Genomic DNA, 16,106 nt, shown 5'->3' with positions numbered 1-16,106 from the left:
ATACAACCAATCATCTCTTACCTTGCCAACCCATATCTTGACAAAACCAACCCGATTCCTTTTTAATCGTACCTTCTCGCTAAAATCCTTAATTGCCTTTACATGAGTATACTTGTTAAAGCTTTCTTCATCCATGGCTTATTGTTGCCCATTTCTTTTGACTCATCATGAAATCATTAGTTCCCAATATAATCATGACCACCCAAGGGTCGTACCTTGTCCTAGAAACAAGACAGGATCGATTCACTCGATCCACCACTATAACTTTCCTTATAATTACTGCTTAACTCAAGCGTTCATAGTAGCAACCACTTGATTTCTCAATCGAGAATGCAACATCAACCTTCTGACCCGATTAGGTGAAACAGCTGACAACTCAGATTTCTCCGCTTCCATATATCACTAATACCACATCATGAACAACCGCTAAATCCACCACTAGAAGACATCAGATCCATTGAGAAGGTCGTACTCAAACAACAAGTTCATTTACACTCATTAAATAGTTGCAAAACATTACCAAAGCACTTCAGTCTCCGGCCGAAAATGATATGCACAATTTCGTAAGCCCGATCGATGGCAGAAACAACATAGCCCATAACCCTAACCAAGATAACACGAGTACCATCGTAGTTGCCGTACAATGACCCTGTAATGATATACACCCACACTATAAAACCACCGTAGAACTTCTGATTTTGGTTGGTGCAACTTCATCATCATAATATACTACGCAATCCATTCCCTTATGACGAATTCACAAACTGTAGTTTCCAGAGTCGCAGCACTCTCAACATAGTCATTCTCTTACTTACACCATTCTTCATTGTCTAGCCCCTTCCGTCGTATAAGTCACACAAGCACTATTCTCGTTGTTGAATAAATGATCGGAGAAATAAGACGTTCCTGAAGTCTCTTAATAAATGTTCATCTTCCAATGCCATAAACTCAAAACACATCCCTTGGCCACAACCTCACTCACTCGTCTCGAAGAGAATTCCATGTCTAATCACACTTCCTTTCCACAAGCCTATCACCTTCGCATCAAAACCAGATCTAACACTAAAATCACGCGATGACACCTAAACTCGCACCCACGCAGGACCAACCACGAGTCATTACAATAAAAGAGAGAACAAAGTGAAGTGATAAGAATTAGATCAGACCAAGGACGCACGATAGAGAATCAAGTAATAAATGAAATCCTCCGAAAATAAGGAGACTCACCATAGCTAACTCGAACTCCATGCGGTATCAACGAAGCTCATGTTAATGACCCTGAATACCTGTATTTGCATCATGAAACGATGCAGGCCAAATGACTCAGCACGTGGAATGTACGAGCATGTAAGGGGAATTTTAAAGTATAACATAAGTCTGAACTTGATAAAAAGAAAACATACGTATCTCTTTTTAAACTTACTCAACTCAAGGAATACTCAAAAGTACTCAAACTTACTCAACTCAGAAGTACTCAAGGATAAGATACTCAACTTAGTAATAAGGTTCTCAACTCAGTGAAACTCAACAATAAGGTACTCGACACAATGAAGCACAAATCAACTCAAGATACTCATCTCGAAATACTCAAGATATTCAACTCGAAATACTCAACTCATGATACTCAAGGATAAAGCAATAGTAAAAGATGCAATATATATATGGAAAGCTGTAAAATTGTAAATAGCAACTCAATGTATTGAAAAATACAATAATACTCGGTGTATATATAAAAATACAATATAACTCTGTGGGAGTTTCTCTAACCGACAACCATCACTATGAGCTATGTGATGATACAACGTCTCGCCCACGCTGCCATAATTGTCCTATACTTTGCCAAGGTATAAGACCTCTCAACTAAGTGGATCCACTAGTGTGTGCTAAAAAGCACTAAGGAATCATCTAAAATGCATGACCCTTTCTACCTACGCCGGCTACATGATTTATGGAGACTTGAGTTAGCTGACTCGTTCCCATATCGGTGCTCAATACTACTCCCAAAATATACTCAGCTCATATGTTTTAAAAACATAACTCTTTCTGTGGTTTGAGATTATTACTCAAAATCTTTCTCTAAAAAGAGATGTTACTCAACTGCTCAAAACTCTTTTGGAAATCTCAGTTTTCTCCTATTTTAAATGTGAAAACATTTACTCTTGGGAATACTTAGTTCCCATATATCATTTTAAGGAAAATGAACTCAACTCTACTCTTTCTCAACTCAAGTGCTCAAGTCTTAAAACAAGTTTAGAAAATTTTCTAAAAGACTTCTCAAAATAAGGTTCATGCCGAATGATGGACGTGAACGACTTAATTCAAGGTTTTCAATAACCATACAAAGAACTCAATACTCGAAACTCAACAACTCAGAACTCAAGAACTTCAATGATACTACTTATTTCAAGAATGCTCAACTCATAAGGTTTATGTGGAATTATAGGCATGAACAACTCAACTTAAGGACTCAATGATACTCTTCATCTCAAAATTTCTCGACTCATATGGTTTATGTGGAATTATGGGCATGAACTACTTAATTTAAGGACTTCATGGGTAACGTGTAATAGTTCCATGATTAGGAATATAATCTTAGAAGGGTTAGGAACTCAATACTTAAGACTTAGAACTTGAAGATACTACTCCTCTAAAAAATACTCAATTTATGGAGTTCATGAGAAATTATGGGCATGAACGACTCAACTCAAGGGTCTACATAACAATATGGAACCCATGTATATGACTCTTCTCATTCTCATACTTACTTAGCTTGCTCAAAACTTAGTTCAAATCAATAGTTGATCTCAAAGGATTCATAACTTAACTCAAAGACTTTCTTGAACTCTACTCTTAATTCTCTTTTGAATGTGAATTATGAATTCAAGAGTTATGGTTCATGATATGAAGGATATTGTGATGATAAAGTAGACTCATGAATACATTCTCCTCATTCTCATACTCACTTGCTTGAGTCTTGAAACAAGTTACTAGAAGTCGTAGAAGACTCCATAAAAGGACTCAAAGGGATTTTTCTTAGAATGCTCGAAAGAATTCTCAAAACTTAACTCTTAACTCTACCTTGAATTTAAATTATGAATTCAATGTTATGATCATGTTATGAATGATTTTTAGGTGTTTAGAAGTAGCTTGGAGTAGTTAGAATCGAAAATGAGTGAAGGTACCCTTCGAAAGAACTCAAACGGAGCAACCGATTGCAAACTGGACGGGGCAGGCGACCTTGACACACTGAGTGGCGCGGGGCGCCAGCTCCTAAACTTCAGAGCATAATTTGGGGCGCACCCAGAAAACTCGACGAATTTCTTTGTTCGTTTTCTCACCCTAATTTGCCTAAAATCGAACGGTTTCTTCCCCATCACTTGGATTCGATTACTTAACATAAGTACACTCTAATTTACTCAATACAACCCTCAAAACACTCACTTCCATCTCAAAAAATCCTCAAAACCCCAACACAACAATATTTAGGATGAACTTCAAGAACAATACTTCTCAAGAACTCATCAAGAACTCTAATTTTTCAATTTCAAGAATGAAATTTCGCGAAAAATAGCATGATTGGCACTTGGGTGAACAAACCCAACACTATGGAAGCTACATACCTCTTAAGAATTAAACCCATGGCGAAAATCCGCAACCAAACGCAAGAACCTCGACTCCTTGATCCTCTTCTCTTTTCTCCTCTTCTTTTCTCTTCTCTCAAAACCAGGGGCAAATTTAAGTTTAAAAAAATGGGTCACCTGAACCCGTGGTCATCCGACAAAATGTGATATAACTACTTGTATAATTTGTAAAATATATCAAATAGCAACTGAATGAACCCATGATCACAAATAATTGGATGGCTCACTGGTTTGATTGTTTGTTTTTCACTGTGAGGTTGAGAGATCGATTCCCAAATACTACATTCCTTTCTTGCAGTCTGCCTTTTTTTGAAAAAAAAACATTAAACAATGCAGCATTGTTTTTTACTTCTATTCTTATTTTTACAAAATAAAATAAATAAATAATAATAATAATAATCTAAAAGTAGGTTCCATTGCAAGCATTTTATTTAGCAAAAAACATGAAGTAGCGCTCAAACTTTCCAGCTGAAAAAACCCATTTCTTCCTTCTTTTTCGTTCTTTCAACTGAAATCACCATTCTTAGTAAGCAAACTAGCAAAATCAATTATAATATTTTAGATCTTATCTTACGTGCAATGATCAATGGCGGCTCAAACACACAAGTGGTTTGTGACAAAATCAAACCGAAGCCTTACACTTTTAAGAAAAATTAATATTCTTTTTAGGGTAAAGGGATATATATACCCCAGAACTATCGTAAATGGTATGCAAATACCCTTTGTCATACTTTTGGGACATTAGTGTCTCTGTCGTTCAAAAACTAGAGCATATATACCCTTTATACTAACGGGTATACACGTGTCATAATCTTATCCGTCGATCCGATATTTAATATATCGGATCGACGGATAAGATTGTGTCACACGTCCCTATTTAGTCTTCCGTTAGAGTGAAGGGCATATATGCTTTAGTTTTTTTACGGCAGGGGCACCAATGTCCCAAAAATATGACAGAAGGTATCTGCATACCATTTACGATAATTCGAGGATATATTTGTNAATTATGAATTCAAGAGTTATGGTTCATGATATGAAGGATATTGTGATGATAAAGTAGACTCATGAATACATTCTCCTCATTCTCATACTCACTTGCTTGAGTCTTGAAACAAGTTACTAGAAGTCGTAGAAGACTCCATAAAAGGACTCAAAGGGATTTTTCTTAGAATGCTCGAAAGAATTCTCAAAACTTAACTCTTAACTCTACCTTGAATTTAAATTATGAATTCAATGTTATGATCATGTTATGAATGATTTTTAGGTGTTTAGAAGTAGCTTGGAGTAGTTAGAATCGAAAATGAGTGAAGGTACCCTTCGAAAGAACTCAAACGGAGCAACCGATTGCAAACTGGACGGGGCAGGCGACCTTGACACACTGAGTGGCGCGGGGCGCCAGCTCCTAAACTTCAGAGCATAATTTGGGGCGCACTGGCTGGCGCAACGCGCCAGGCCCCAACCTAGAAACCCCGACAAATTTCTTTGTTCGTTTTCTCACCCTAACTTGCCTAAAATCAAACGGTTTCTTCCCCAATCACTTGGATTCGATTACTTAGCATAAGTACACTCTAATCTACTCAATACAACCCTCAAAACACTCACTTCCATCTCAAAAAATCTTCAAAACCCCAACACAACAAGTTTAGGATAAACTTCAAGAACAATACTTCTCAAGAACTCATCAAGAACTCTAATTTTTCAATTTCAAGAATGAAATTTCGCGAAAAATAGCATGATTGGCACTTGGGTGAACAAACCCAACACTATGGAAGCTACATACCTCTTAAGAATTAAACCCATGGCGAAAATCCGCAACCAAACGCAAGAACCTCGACTCCTTGATCCTCTTCTCTTTTCTCCTCTTCTTTTCTCTTCTCTCAAAACCAGGGGCAAATTTATGTTAAAAAAATGGTTCATCTGAACCCGTGGTCATCCGATAAAATGCGATATAACTACTTGTATAATTTGTAAAATATATCAAATAGCAACTAAATGAACCCATGATCACAAATAATTGGATGGCTCACTGGTTTGAGTGTTTGTTTTCCACTGTGAGGTTGAGAGATCGATTCCCAATTACTACATTCCTTTCTTGCAGTCTGCCTTTTTTGAAAAAAAAGTTAAAAAATGCAACATTGCTTTTTACTTCTATTCTTATTTTTACAAAATAAATAAATAAATAATAATAATAATCTAAAAGTAGGTTCCATTGCAAGCATTTTGTTTAACAAAAAACATGAAGTAGCGCTCAAACTTTCCAGCTGAAAAAATCCATTTCTTCCTTCTTTTTCGTTCTTTCAACTGAAATCACCATTCTTAGTAAGCAAACTAGCAAAATCAATTATAATATTTTAGATCTTATCTTACGTGCAATGATCAACGGCGGCTCAAACACACAAGTGGTTTGAGACAAAATCAAACCGAAGCCTTACACTTTTAAGAAAAATTAATATTCTTTTTAGGCTAAAGGGATATATATACCCCAGAACTATCGTAAATGGTATGCAAATACCCTTCGTCATATTTTTGGGACATTGGTGTCTCTGCCGTCCAAAAACTAGAGCATATATACCCTTTATATTAACAGATATACACGTGTCATAATCCTATCCGTCGATCCGATATTTAATATATCGGATCGATGGATAAGATTGTGCCACGTGTCCCTATTTAGTCTTCCGTTAGAGTGAAGGGCATATATGCTTTAGTTTTTTTACGGCAGGGGCACCAATGTCCCAAAAATATGATGGAAGGTATCTGCATACCATTTACGATAATTCGAGGATATATTTATCCTTTTTCCCTTCTTTTTATAAAGTCTACTTTTTAAATTTCTTGAGATGCAAAGTTGTATATTTTTTTATAATTGGATTCTTTTAATAATTATTTTTCAATCAATAATTCATATAACCAATGCATTTAATCTTTCTTGCGACGTAGTACTCTAGGTATATCAAATTTCTTTTAATAACTTTTTCTCTTAATAATTTTTTTTTTTTGCAAATGATATTTAATATTTTTCTTATGAAAAAGTTATATCTGTTATTGCTAAGATAATTGAGGTCCTTCAAATTTGGAAGCCTAAAGTAGTTGCCTTTTTTTTAAAGGGGCAAAGCCGTCCCTGACAATGGTGCATCCGTCTTCTTGAAATCCTAGATTCGCCTCTGCTCAAAACCTTAACTTATTTTTATGAAGCGTAAACTGAATCCAATCAGTTTTGTCCCCAACTTAATTACCAAAAACGAATTTAATTAATTGGGTAGTGAAAAAACCATAATACCCTTCTAAAATCCAATTTTGACTTTCGTTATCTAGACAACTCAACTTCAAATGGACATATCTCCCTCATACGAAATTGAAACTGATCAAATTAGGTGGCGTTGGAAAGATAATTCAAATATCTTTCCTACAGTATCTGGTAGCACACCTAACTCATCATGAGCCTTAAGTTATGGTCGTTTGAAGTTGACCCAAAACTCATACTTAGCTTAACTTCGTCAAACTTTCCAAATTTGATTATTTCCAAAAAAAACAGTTTCTTTCTAATTCTAAGTCTTTCTAATTCTTTCAAAAAGCGAGGTGTTACAAAATTCAGCATCCAGAATTTTCACTGATGCCAAACACAAATGAATTTAAATTTACAAGAGCTTAATTTTGACCGTAAAGCAAATCCGTCATCCAAAACTTTCACTGATAACACGAGATGTTGAGTATCTATTACCGGCTTATAATATACCCTTAGCGTTAAAGACTTAGCTTGCATTGATAAGTAAAGTTTGAATGTTTTTTTTTTAGTTCTATATGAAGCCATGCTGATGCTAGTTTGAACTCCTTTTTTGAAATTTAACTGAAACCAAAAGGACTCCGTTCTTTGTTTTATTTATTTTGCTTCGAATTGATGATACTAAATTGTGATTTACTATATAATATTTTGATGATAATGCTTAGTTTTCATTTCTTTCGGTATTATTGTTTTTGAGTACTTTATGTGGAAGTGCTGATGTATTTTTTTAGAGACGAAAGGATATGTGCATAAGTTGATTAGGACATCTATATCTTAAAAAACAAACTAAATTATCATTTTTGCATTGGTTCTGAAAGTTCTAGTGCATGTATCTACTACAAAACCTTTTTTTTTTTTGTTTAGATGGTAAATGCATACATTAAGTTGAATTTGGATGGATCAAAATGAGCTGGGTTAATAAATAATATGTCCAACAGTTGTTACTTGGATTGAAATGAATTGGACTGAATGTTGGGTGAAACCCAAACCTGCCCAATTCTTATTAAGTTTTAATTGCTTTATTTGTTCTTTTATAATTCTTAGTACCTAAAAAATCATAATTTTTTTCTATATTATGGCTTTATAAAACAAAAAGCAAAAGTGTTTTTCAAAAATTATTTTGACAAAATTTCTGATGAATCAATTTAGATTAGATATGGACTAAGCTGATAAATAGAAGGGTAAAAAATCAGGTTAAACTTAAATAAATTGGACCAATTATAATTTTATGGACCAATTTTATCACCACTAGTTTAGTTATTTTGTAGAATCACTGCTTTATGGTACAGGATTGTTTAATTTGTCTTAAACATCAAGTTGATCTGCATTTTATTTTCGGGGAAAAAAAGAAGAAGATTTAATTGGCAAGTATGTAGCAATAACGATAGTTGAAAAGTTGCATTCTCTAATTTGACAGAGAATAATTAGCGAAAAGTTAGTTTGATGCAAATTATCATATAGAGATTAAAAGTTTTTTTTTACTATAGGACATTGAAATAGGTTAGAATCATTTTAAGAAAATTTTATAATTAGACATACTTCACTACTTATTATTATTTTCAAAATAGTATGTATCTTACCACCAATTAAGAGTTTTTTTTATGTATCTTACACTTAGATACATGTATTTTTTTCTACAAGATACACAAAAATAGGGAGACAGGTAAGCGAGATTCGAATGTATCTTAGAATTCAGATACATGTGAATCATACTAGATACATATATTTGTATGTACCTGGAATTATTCGCATGTATCTGGGATACCAGATACATCGGAGAGTGGCGAGCGAGATGGAAGTGAGGCGAGGAAAGCAAGCGAGATTTGCTATGTATCCAATGTATCTAGAACAAATTACACCTAAATTTGACATCATGTATCTGAGTTACATGCATCTGGACGTATCTGGAGGCACCAAAATCAGATAAGATACGTAATATTGCAAACTAGAATATATCTAAGTAATTAACATCTAAACTAGTGAGATTTATGTAAGTTCCCTGCAAATTGCTCATGAATTCATATTTTATCCGATTCTTTTTTATCTATATCTATATAGATGAATTGTAATTCAATCTCTTTTAACTTAATCCATTTTCAATTAGCCTAAATACGATCCAAATCTAATCCACCGATTTGCTATATACATAATATTTGGTAGCTGTAATGAGTAGTAGTAACTAACCTTGGAAATAATGTTATCATATTTAGGAAAAAATAGTTTTAAAAGCGTTGTATATGAAGTACATATAATTTCTTAAATGAAACTAGTATATTTTTTGTTAGATATTATTAATTGTTGAAATATTTTCACTAGATGAACATTTCGTAAAAATCCTAACTTAATTTTGACAATATAAAATCATAATTAAAGGTTCAAAACTCTGCTCTAATGCGTCGAGACATTATAAGCCCGACGTTATGTTGTTAATATGTTTATCCATTTTTATGCGTAAATTCGCCATTGATTGCATCCATACAAATTTCATAAAGTTCAAGTATTGGTACGTTGTTCATTACTTCACGTAGGATTATCTACATGATGGATCATTATAATATGTGAACGACTAATCGTTGTCACCCACTGCAAAACCGTTTTATCATGACACCTTTTTATTGAAAAATTATATTATTTAATTAAGTTAAAATTTATATTTTATTTATATATGTTACATGTCTATATGGTGACTTTCTTTATTTCTTACATATGTATATTTTTTTTTATAGGGAAAAAGTTAAAAAATGCTCTTAACGTATTAGAAATGGTTCAAAAATGCCCTCATTCCGCCTATTGATTAAAAATATCCTTAATGTATAGAAATTGTTCAAAAATGTCCTCCTTCTGCCTATTGGATAAAAAATAACCTTAACCTATTAGAAATACTTCAAATTTGCCCTCCTACCTAAAAATATGTTAATCAACTAATAAATCTAATAAATACTATTTGATATGCCTGTGCGATCTTAATATATTTTAATAATAAATATAATATTAAAATATTTTTCAAAATTCTTTTTAGCATTCAAATTTGAATAAATTAAACTCAATTTTTTAAATTAATTTTATTTCTATTAGCATCTTACTTATATATTTCTTTTCATTATCTAACATTTTGTCTTTTTAAAAATTATTGAGATTTTTGTATCAATTATGTTAAGTGATATTGTATATACACTCAGAAAAAAATTCAACAAAAAATATTTTGCTATGGGGATACACAATGAAACTCCTCTTTCTCCGTGACTAAGACAATATTTTTATACAACATACATTCATGTTAATTCACACGTTAGTTCATATATTTTATTTAAAGCAAATATTCATATTAGTTAAGATTTAGACAAACAAGCAAGAATTTTTCAAAAGAATAAAATACGAATCAAAAGAACACTAAATAATTGAGAAAGTACAATTAAAAAAATTATTGACATGTTTAACTAGAATTAGGAAATATTTTTGAGTCATTTCTAATATGTTATGAGAATTTTCTGTCTAATAGATACAAGGAAAGACAAATGTGAATTATTTCTAATATATTAAAGGCATTTTTTATCCAAGGGGTGGAAGGACGGTAATCAGTATTTTTGAATCATTTCTAATATACACATTTTTTACTCAACAGGTGGAAGAAAGGGCAAATTTGACCCAATAGGTCAAATGAAGGCATTTTTTAATGATTTCTAATACGCTAAGGACATTTTTGAACACTTTTCTCTTTTTTATATTTAAATTAACAAATTTCTAGTTCTATCGGCATTTTCACCGCTCTCAAAATTTTAATGTATTGTCATTTGTCAATGTCCGCTAATGTGCATGGCCTTAGCATAAACTTCCAAAGTGCACCTTCAATTGGGTCTTAATTTGGTTGCCTCAATTGTAAATAATAGTTGGTGCATTACAGTAGTTGGTGATAAATTATGTAACATAGTAAAGAATAATTTCACTTTTGCTCCCTCGATTATTGCTGCATTATGTTATGATTTCTGATCCTTGTAATATTCGATCAAATATTTTGACTTTTAATTAATTTAAAATATCGATTTTAATCCTATAGTATAGGAAGTGTGTTAACTGACTTTGGATTATTTCTATATAAGCTATATTATCATAAAACGCAGAGTGTATTAATACCATAAACTTAATATAACACATAAATAATTATATTGTATTAAATAGTGGAACAATTGATAAATATGATAAATTTATAAATATTCACAAACAAAAGAAATTTTAAAAATACACATTTTAACTAATTACAAATTTAATATACTTACTCAAATATCATGAAAAACTCCGAAAGGATTTCATCGACTCCTACACTTTACTTGTAATTGTCATGTTTACAAACTATGGTATGTATTTATTTTGATCGTAATTAATTTAATAGATATTTTTTCATTATATTACTCTCTCAAAATTTAATATTAAAATAAGAATAAAAATAAAAAAAGATAATTAATTATATTTCTAATAAAATGATAAAATTTTGGACTAAATAATTTTAATAAAATCATGGCAAGTAATTTGAACCAAGGAAGTACTCCCTCGTCTCAAAATAATTGTCACCTAGCAAATATTTAGTTCAGTAAAAAATCAATAAATATGATGAATAGCTTATTGAATTATTCTTATTTAATAGATGTCTCTTTAAAATTGAACACTATTAAAAAGTTTGAATACAAGAATATAGTTAGAAAAGGATACTAACTTTTGTTTTGAACTTTTAAGGTAATATTTATTTTAATATTTTCTTTTATTAAAATAATACTTAAAACAGTTAAAATATTGTCTTCTTTTGAGATTAAAAGTAACTATTCACTTTTGTACGTACGAAATAATTGGTCAACAGCTAACAACATAATCAGATAAGCCTACCTTATCCATTATTGATCGACTTTTATAGAAAGAAAATTTAAGGATAAATATATTTAAAAATTATTTAAAGTAAAAAACGCTAACTGAAAACTTTTTGGGTTCACATTTAAATTTAAGAATCATTTTAAAACTATTATATAAAATAGTCAAAAGAAATGTGGATCTTCACTTTAACTACCAAAAAAAAAAAAAAAACAATTTCCAAATTTTAAAAAAAAATAAAATAAATAAACAAACTAAAAATCATTTTATTATTCTCTCCGTTTTAATTTATGTGACACATTTCTCGAAATTCAAACAAGTCTATCTTTGACCGTAAATTTTTCATATATCTTTTAAATATTTTGGATTGTCAATTATTGTGACTTATAATACTTTTTATGTAGTTTACAAATATATAAATTTTATTTCAAAAAAAATAAAGATTTCATAAATAAATTTTCGATCAAACTTAAATAGCTTGACTCTCGAAAAACGAAATATGTGACATATGGAATATTATTTATTATTATATAGAAATTACAGCTTTTATCTGTCATTTTTTTTACTTGATATATATATCTTAGCTGTCCAATTAATAAATATCATCCTATATTTTCACAAGAATCCTCTCATATAAAGTTTCTAAAATATGGATAAGATTTCATTACTCTTTTTTTTTTTCCTCACTAGAATAGATATACAAATCCTTAAATTTTTTGAGTGTAAATGCATGAATATCGTCCCTTTAATTAATGAGTGGCCTTTAATAATTGTTGACAATATAGACCAAGTAAAACACAATAATTTCATTATCCACCATGTATTAAGGTCGTTTTCAACAAATTAATTTCCTCAAAATCAGATAAAACCAGTTATAATTTTGAATAGATTAGTGGTAGATCTATTTTATTGGGAAGAAGTAACAGAAATTAGATAGTATAAAAGGGATTAACTTTGTAGATTAAAATCATCATTCCAGCGAATAAATATTAACTGGAGAGTCCGAGGCAAAGATAAATACACAGCTCTTTGTCTCTCCTCTCCCTATATATGTAAGTATATGCTGGTTTTATCTCTATTAAAATAAACAAAAACAAAAAATAGAGACAATAATCCATCTACGTTAATAAATCAGTTTTTATCTTGGAGGGTAATTTTTATTAATAGATAAACAAAAAAAAAAAAGAAGCAAAAATGTCGACAATTCAAGCAAATAACTCTAAGATCACAGTCTATGTGGTATCATGCTGGATCTTTGCTGCCTTTGGAGGGCTTATGTTTGGCTATGATATTGGTATTTCAGGTATGTATTCGTTTTCTTTTAATTTTTATTAAGGTTAGGGATTTCGGATTTTGAGTTGATTTTTGAATGAATCAGGTGGAGTGTCTGGTATGGATGATTTCTTGATCAAATTTTTCCCAAATGTTTACGAAAGGAAGCTTCATGCTAAAGAGAACAACTATTGTAAATACGATGATCAACTTCTTCAGCTATTTACCTCATCATTGTATCTATCAGCTTTGGTTTCTAGTTTCTTTGCATCCAAGGCCTGTTCAGCTCTAGGCCGTAGGCCTACCATTTTCATGGCTTCTCTGTTCTTCATTGCTGGGGCTGTTTTAAGTGCTGCCTCAGAACAAAGATGGATGCTCATTGTTGGTAGAATTTTGTTCGGTGTTGGTGTTGGTTTCGGAAATGAGGTATTCATTTTAGATCTAAATTTGATTTCAAATATCTATGGGATATGATTTTGATTGTTTTATTAATTTGGTTTGTGGCAGACTGTTCCTCTGTTTTTGACAGAAGTAGCACCAATCCAACTCAGAGGAGCTGTGAATATTATGTTCCAACTTTTCGTAACAATAGGAATATTCATAGCAAATCTTGTGAATTATGCAACATCCAACATGCACCCCAACGGCTGGAGGGTGTCACTTGGGCTGGCAGCCGTTCCAGCTTTAATGCTGCTCGTCGGTTGCTTCGTTATCACTGACACTCCTGCCAGTTTAATCCAACGTGGCAAAGACGAACAGGGCAAAGCTGCACTAAAGAAAGTCAGGGGAGTTGATGATGTTGAAGTTGAATTTAAGGAAATAGTTGCTGCTTGTGAACAAGCCAAGGCTGTGAAACATCCATTCAGGAACCTCATGAAGTCTGCCAGTGTCCCACCACTTGTGATTGCTGTATTTTTGCAGATTTTCCAACAATTCACTGGAATTAACGCCATTATGTTCTACGCACCTGTCCTGTTCCAAACCATGGGATTCAAGTCTGATGGTGCACTTTTGTCCGCTGTCATTACTGGACTTGTTAATGTTGGGTCCACATTTGTTTCAATCTACGCCGTTGACAAGGTTGGAAGGAGAAAATTGCTCCTCCAAGCTTGTTGCCAAATGTTGATCTCTCAATTGGCAATTGGAATTATCTTATCCTTCAGTTTGAAGGAAACAGGAACATTAGACAGGACACTAGCAACAATTGTGGTGATCCTTGTGTGCACATATGTTATGTCATTTGCCTGGTCATGGGGACCTCTAGGATGGTTGATTCCAAGTGAAACATTCCCAATGGAAACAAGGACAGCCGGTTTCGCCTTTGCAGTCAGCACAAACATGCTTTTCACTTCAATCATTGCTCAGGCATTCTTGACAATGCTTTGCAAAATGCAAGCAAACATCTTCTTCTTCTTCTCTGGCTGGATCGTTGTTATGGGACTATTCGTCGTCTTCCTAGTGCCAGAGACCAAGGGAGTTCCCATTGATGGAATGGTTGATGTGTGGAAGAGCCATCCAGTATGGAAGAGATGCTTCAAGAATGAATAAGTCAAAAGGGTGTTTAACTTGATAATAATACATTTTTCAAGGTCTACAATATAATATAATTAATATGTTATATGATGTACAAATAATTACCTCCACCCTACCCTCCTATGTTTTAAATTGGTTTTGAAGTCTTTGGTTTGTGATCTAGCGCTTAAGTTTATGGCAATTATTGCCTACAATCCCTATCCCACTATCAGTTGTAAATTTCTTTTCCTTTTATAATAATTCCAAGTATTTTGTTTCCAAAATTTTGTTGCAAATGCTATAAAATTTCATTATTCAATAATTGCAATGTGTCTTTCCCCTTCTTTCCTTGTTCATTGTTTATGGTTGCAATAAATAAATATAAGTGTTGCAAATTAACATTTTGGTCACTCAACTATAACAAATTGTTTGGTACAATTATTTATTTTGTATCGATAAAATTGCTTAAGTTTGTTTTCTCCAACAAATTCATTATAGCCAAAAAGTCAAAGAATAACTTACTTCTTTTTTAATTTATCTTTAACAATTCTTTTAACCTAATTATTATTTGTAGAAAAACTAATTTATCCATTCATAATATCTTTTTTGTAAACTAATTTTGTAAATATTATTTTTTTCAAGATAAATTTTGATCTATTTTTTATTTATTAAATTTTGTATAATATCCATCCGCTCCCATTTAATTTTCACATATACTAAAAATAATTATTCTTAAATACTCGTCAACTTTTAAAAATTAAAAAAAAAGTAATTATTTTTCAACTTTGTCCTTTTAACATTAATTATTTTGGGATTAGTAGATTAGTAAATGAACAAAGATCAACATTCGGTATGTTGTTGTTGTATGTTAAGACTTAAGAGTTAATAAAACCTTTTCACTAAATGAAATGTTAAAGAGTTAAGATTAATAAATTATTTGACATTCATTGATAATATTTGATAACTGATTTATTCGAGTTATACAAGATCGCTGCGATTTTTGCCATGAATCTCGTTTAACTTCATCAATTTTACTAAGGATCCACTTCTATGTTTTANAAGATTAATAAATTATTTGACATTCATTGATAATATTTGATAACTGATTTATTCGAGTTATACAAGATCGCTGCGATTTTTGCCATGAATCGCGTTTAACTTCATCAATTTTACTAACGATCCACTTCTATGTTTTACTCCTTTCATTCACTTTTACTATTACCAAATAATGATTAATATGAGTGATATACTAAAATACTCATATTAATTAATGTATATTAAGTCTTGAAAAATGATTAGGAAAAAAAGAAACCAATATTATGGGTAAAATATGAAAAAAAAAAATCTTCTATCCCAATTTTCACGACTCATTTTTTTTAGTCAATCCATAAAAGAATGATACATTTTTATATTTTGTAATAATTGAATTTTAAAATCTCTATTTTATCCATAATGAAATTATCTATAGTCACACAAATATGTATGACATATTTTAGACCACAAGTTTTTAAAAAATAATAATTATATCTTAAATTTCGTGT

General features: G+C 31.5%; 2 protein-coding genes across 2 annotated transcripts in view; one reads left to right on the top strand and one right to left on the bottom strand.

Moving 5' to 3' along the window:
• The window catches only part of LOC125874446 (uncharacterized), a 341,050-nt gene that overhangs the window by 19,858 nt on the left and 305,086 nt on the right, over window positions 1-16,106 (bottom strand). The window lies entirely within an intron of this gene.
• On the top strand, window positions 12,738-14,870 carry LOC125874417 (sugar transport protein 8-like). Its single transcript, XM_049555301.1, has 3 exons — window positions 12,738-13,084; window positions 13,160-13,479; window positions 13,561-14,870. The coding sequence occupies exons 1-3, from the start codon at window positions 12,976-12,978 to the stop codon at window positions 14,599-14,601; spliced, it is 1,470 nt and encodes a 489-aa protein (XP_049411258.1). The 5' UTR covers window positions 12,738-12,975; the 3' UTR covers window positions 14,602-14,870.

The sequence above is a fragment of the Solanum stenotomum genome, chromosome 8 (genome assembly GCF_019186545.1).
Source record: "Solanum stenotomum isolate F172 chromosome 8, ASM1918654v1, whole genome shotgun sequence".
NCBI classification, from domain to species: Eukaryota; Viridiplantae; Streptophyta; class Magnoliopsida; order Solanales; family Solanaceae; genus Solanum; species Solanum stenotomum.
This window is presented reverse-complemented; position numbering and strand designations above follow the sequence as displayed.

Bases quoted from the DNA above. Each gene is read 5' to 3' on its own strand.
- LOC125874417 (XM_049555301.1), top strand. From the start codon at position 12,976: ATGTCGACAATTCAAGCAAATAACTCTAAGATCACAGTCTATGTGGTA. The intron at 13,085-13,159 runs GTATGTATTCGT...TGAATGAATCAG, and splicing joins CTATGATATTGGTATTTCAG to GTGGAGTGTCTGGTATGGAT. The intron at 13,480-13,560 runs GTATTCATTTTA...GGTTTGTGGCAG, and splicing joins GTGTTGGTTTCGGAAATGAG to ACTGTTCCTCTGTTTTTGAC.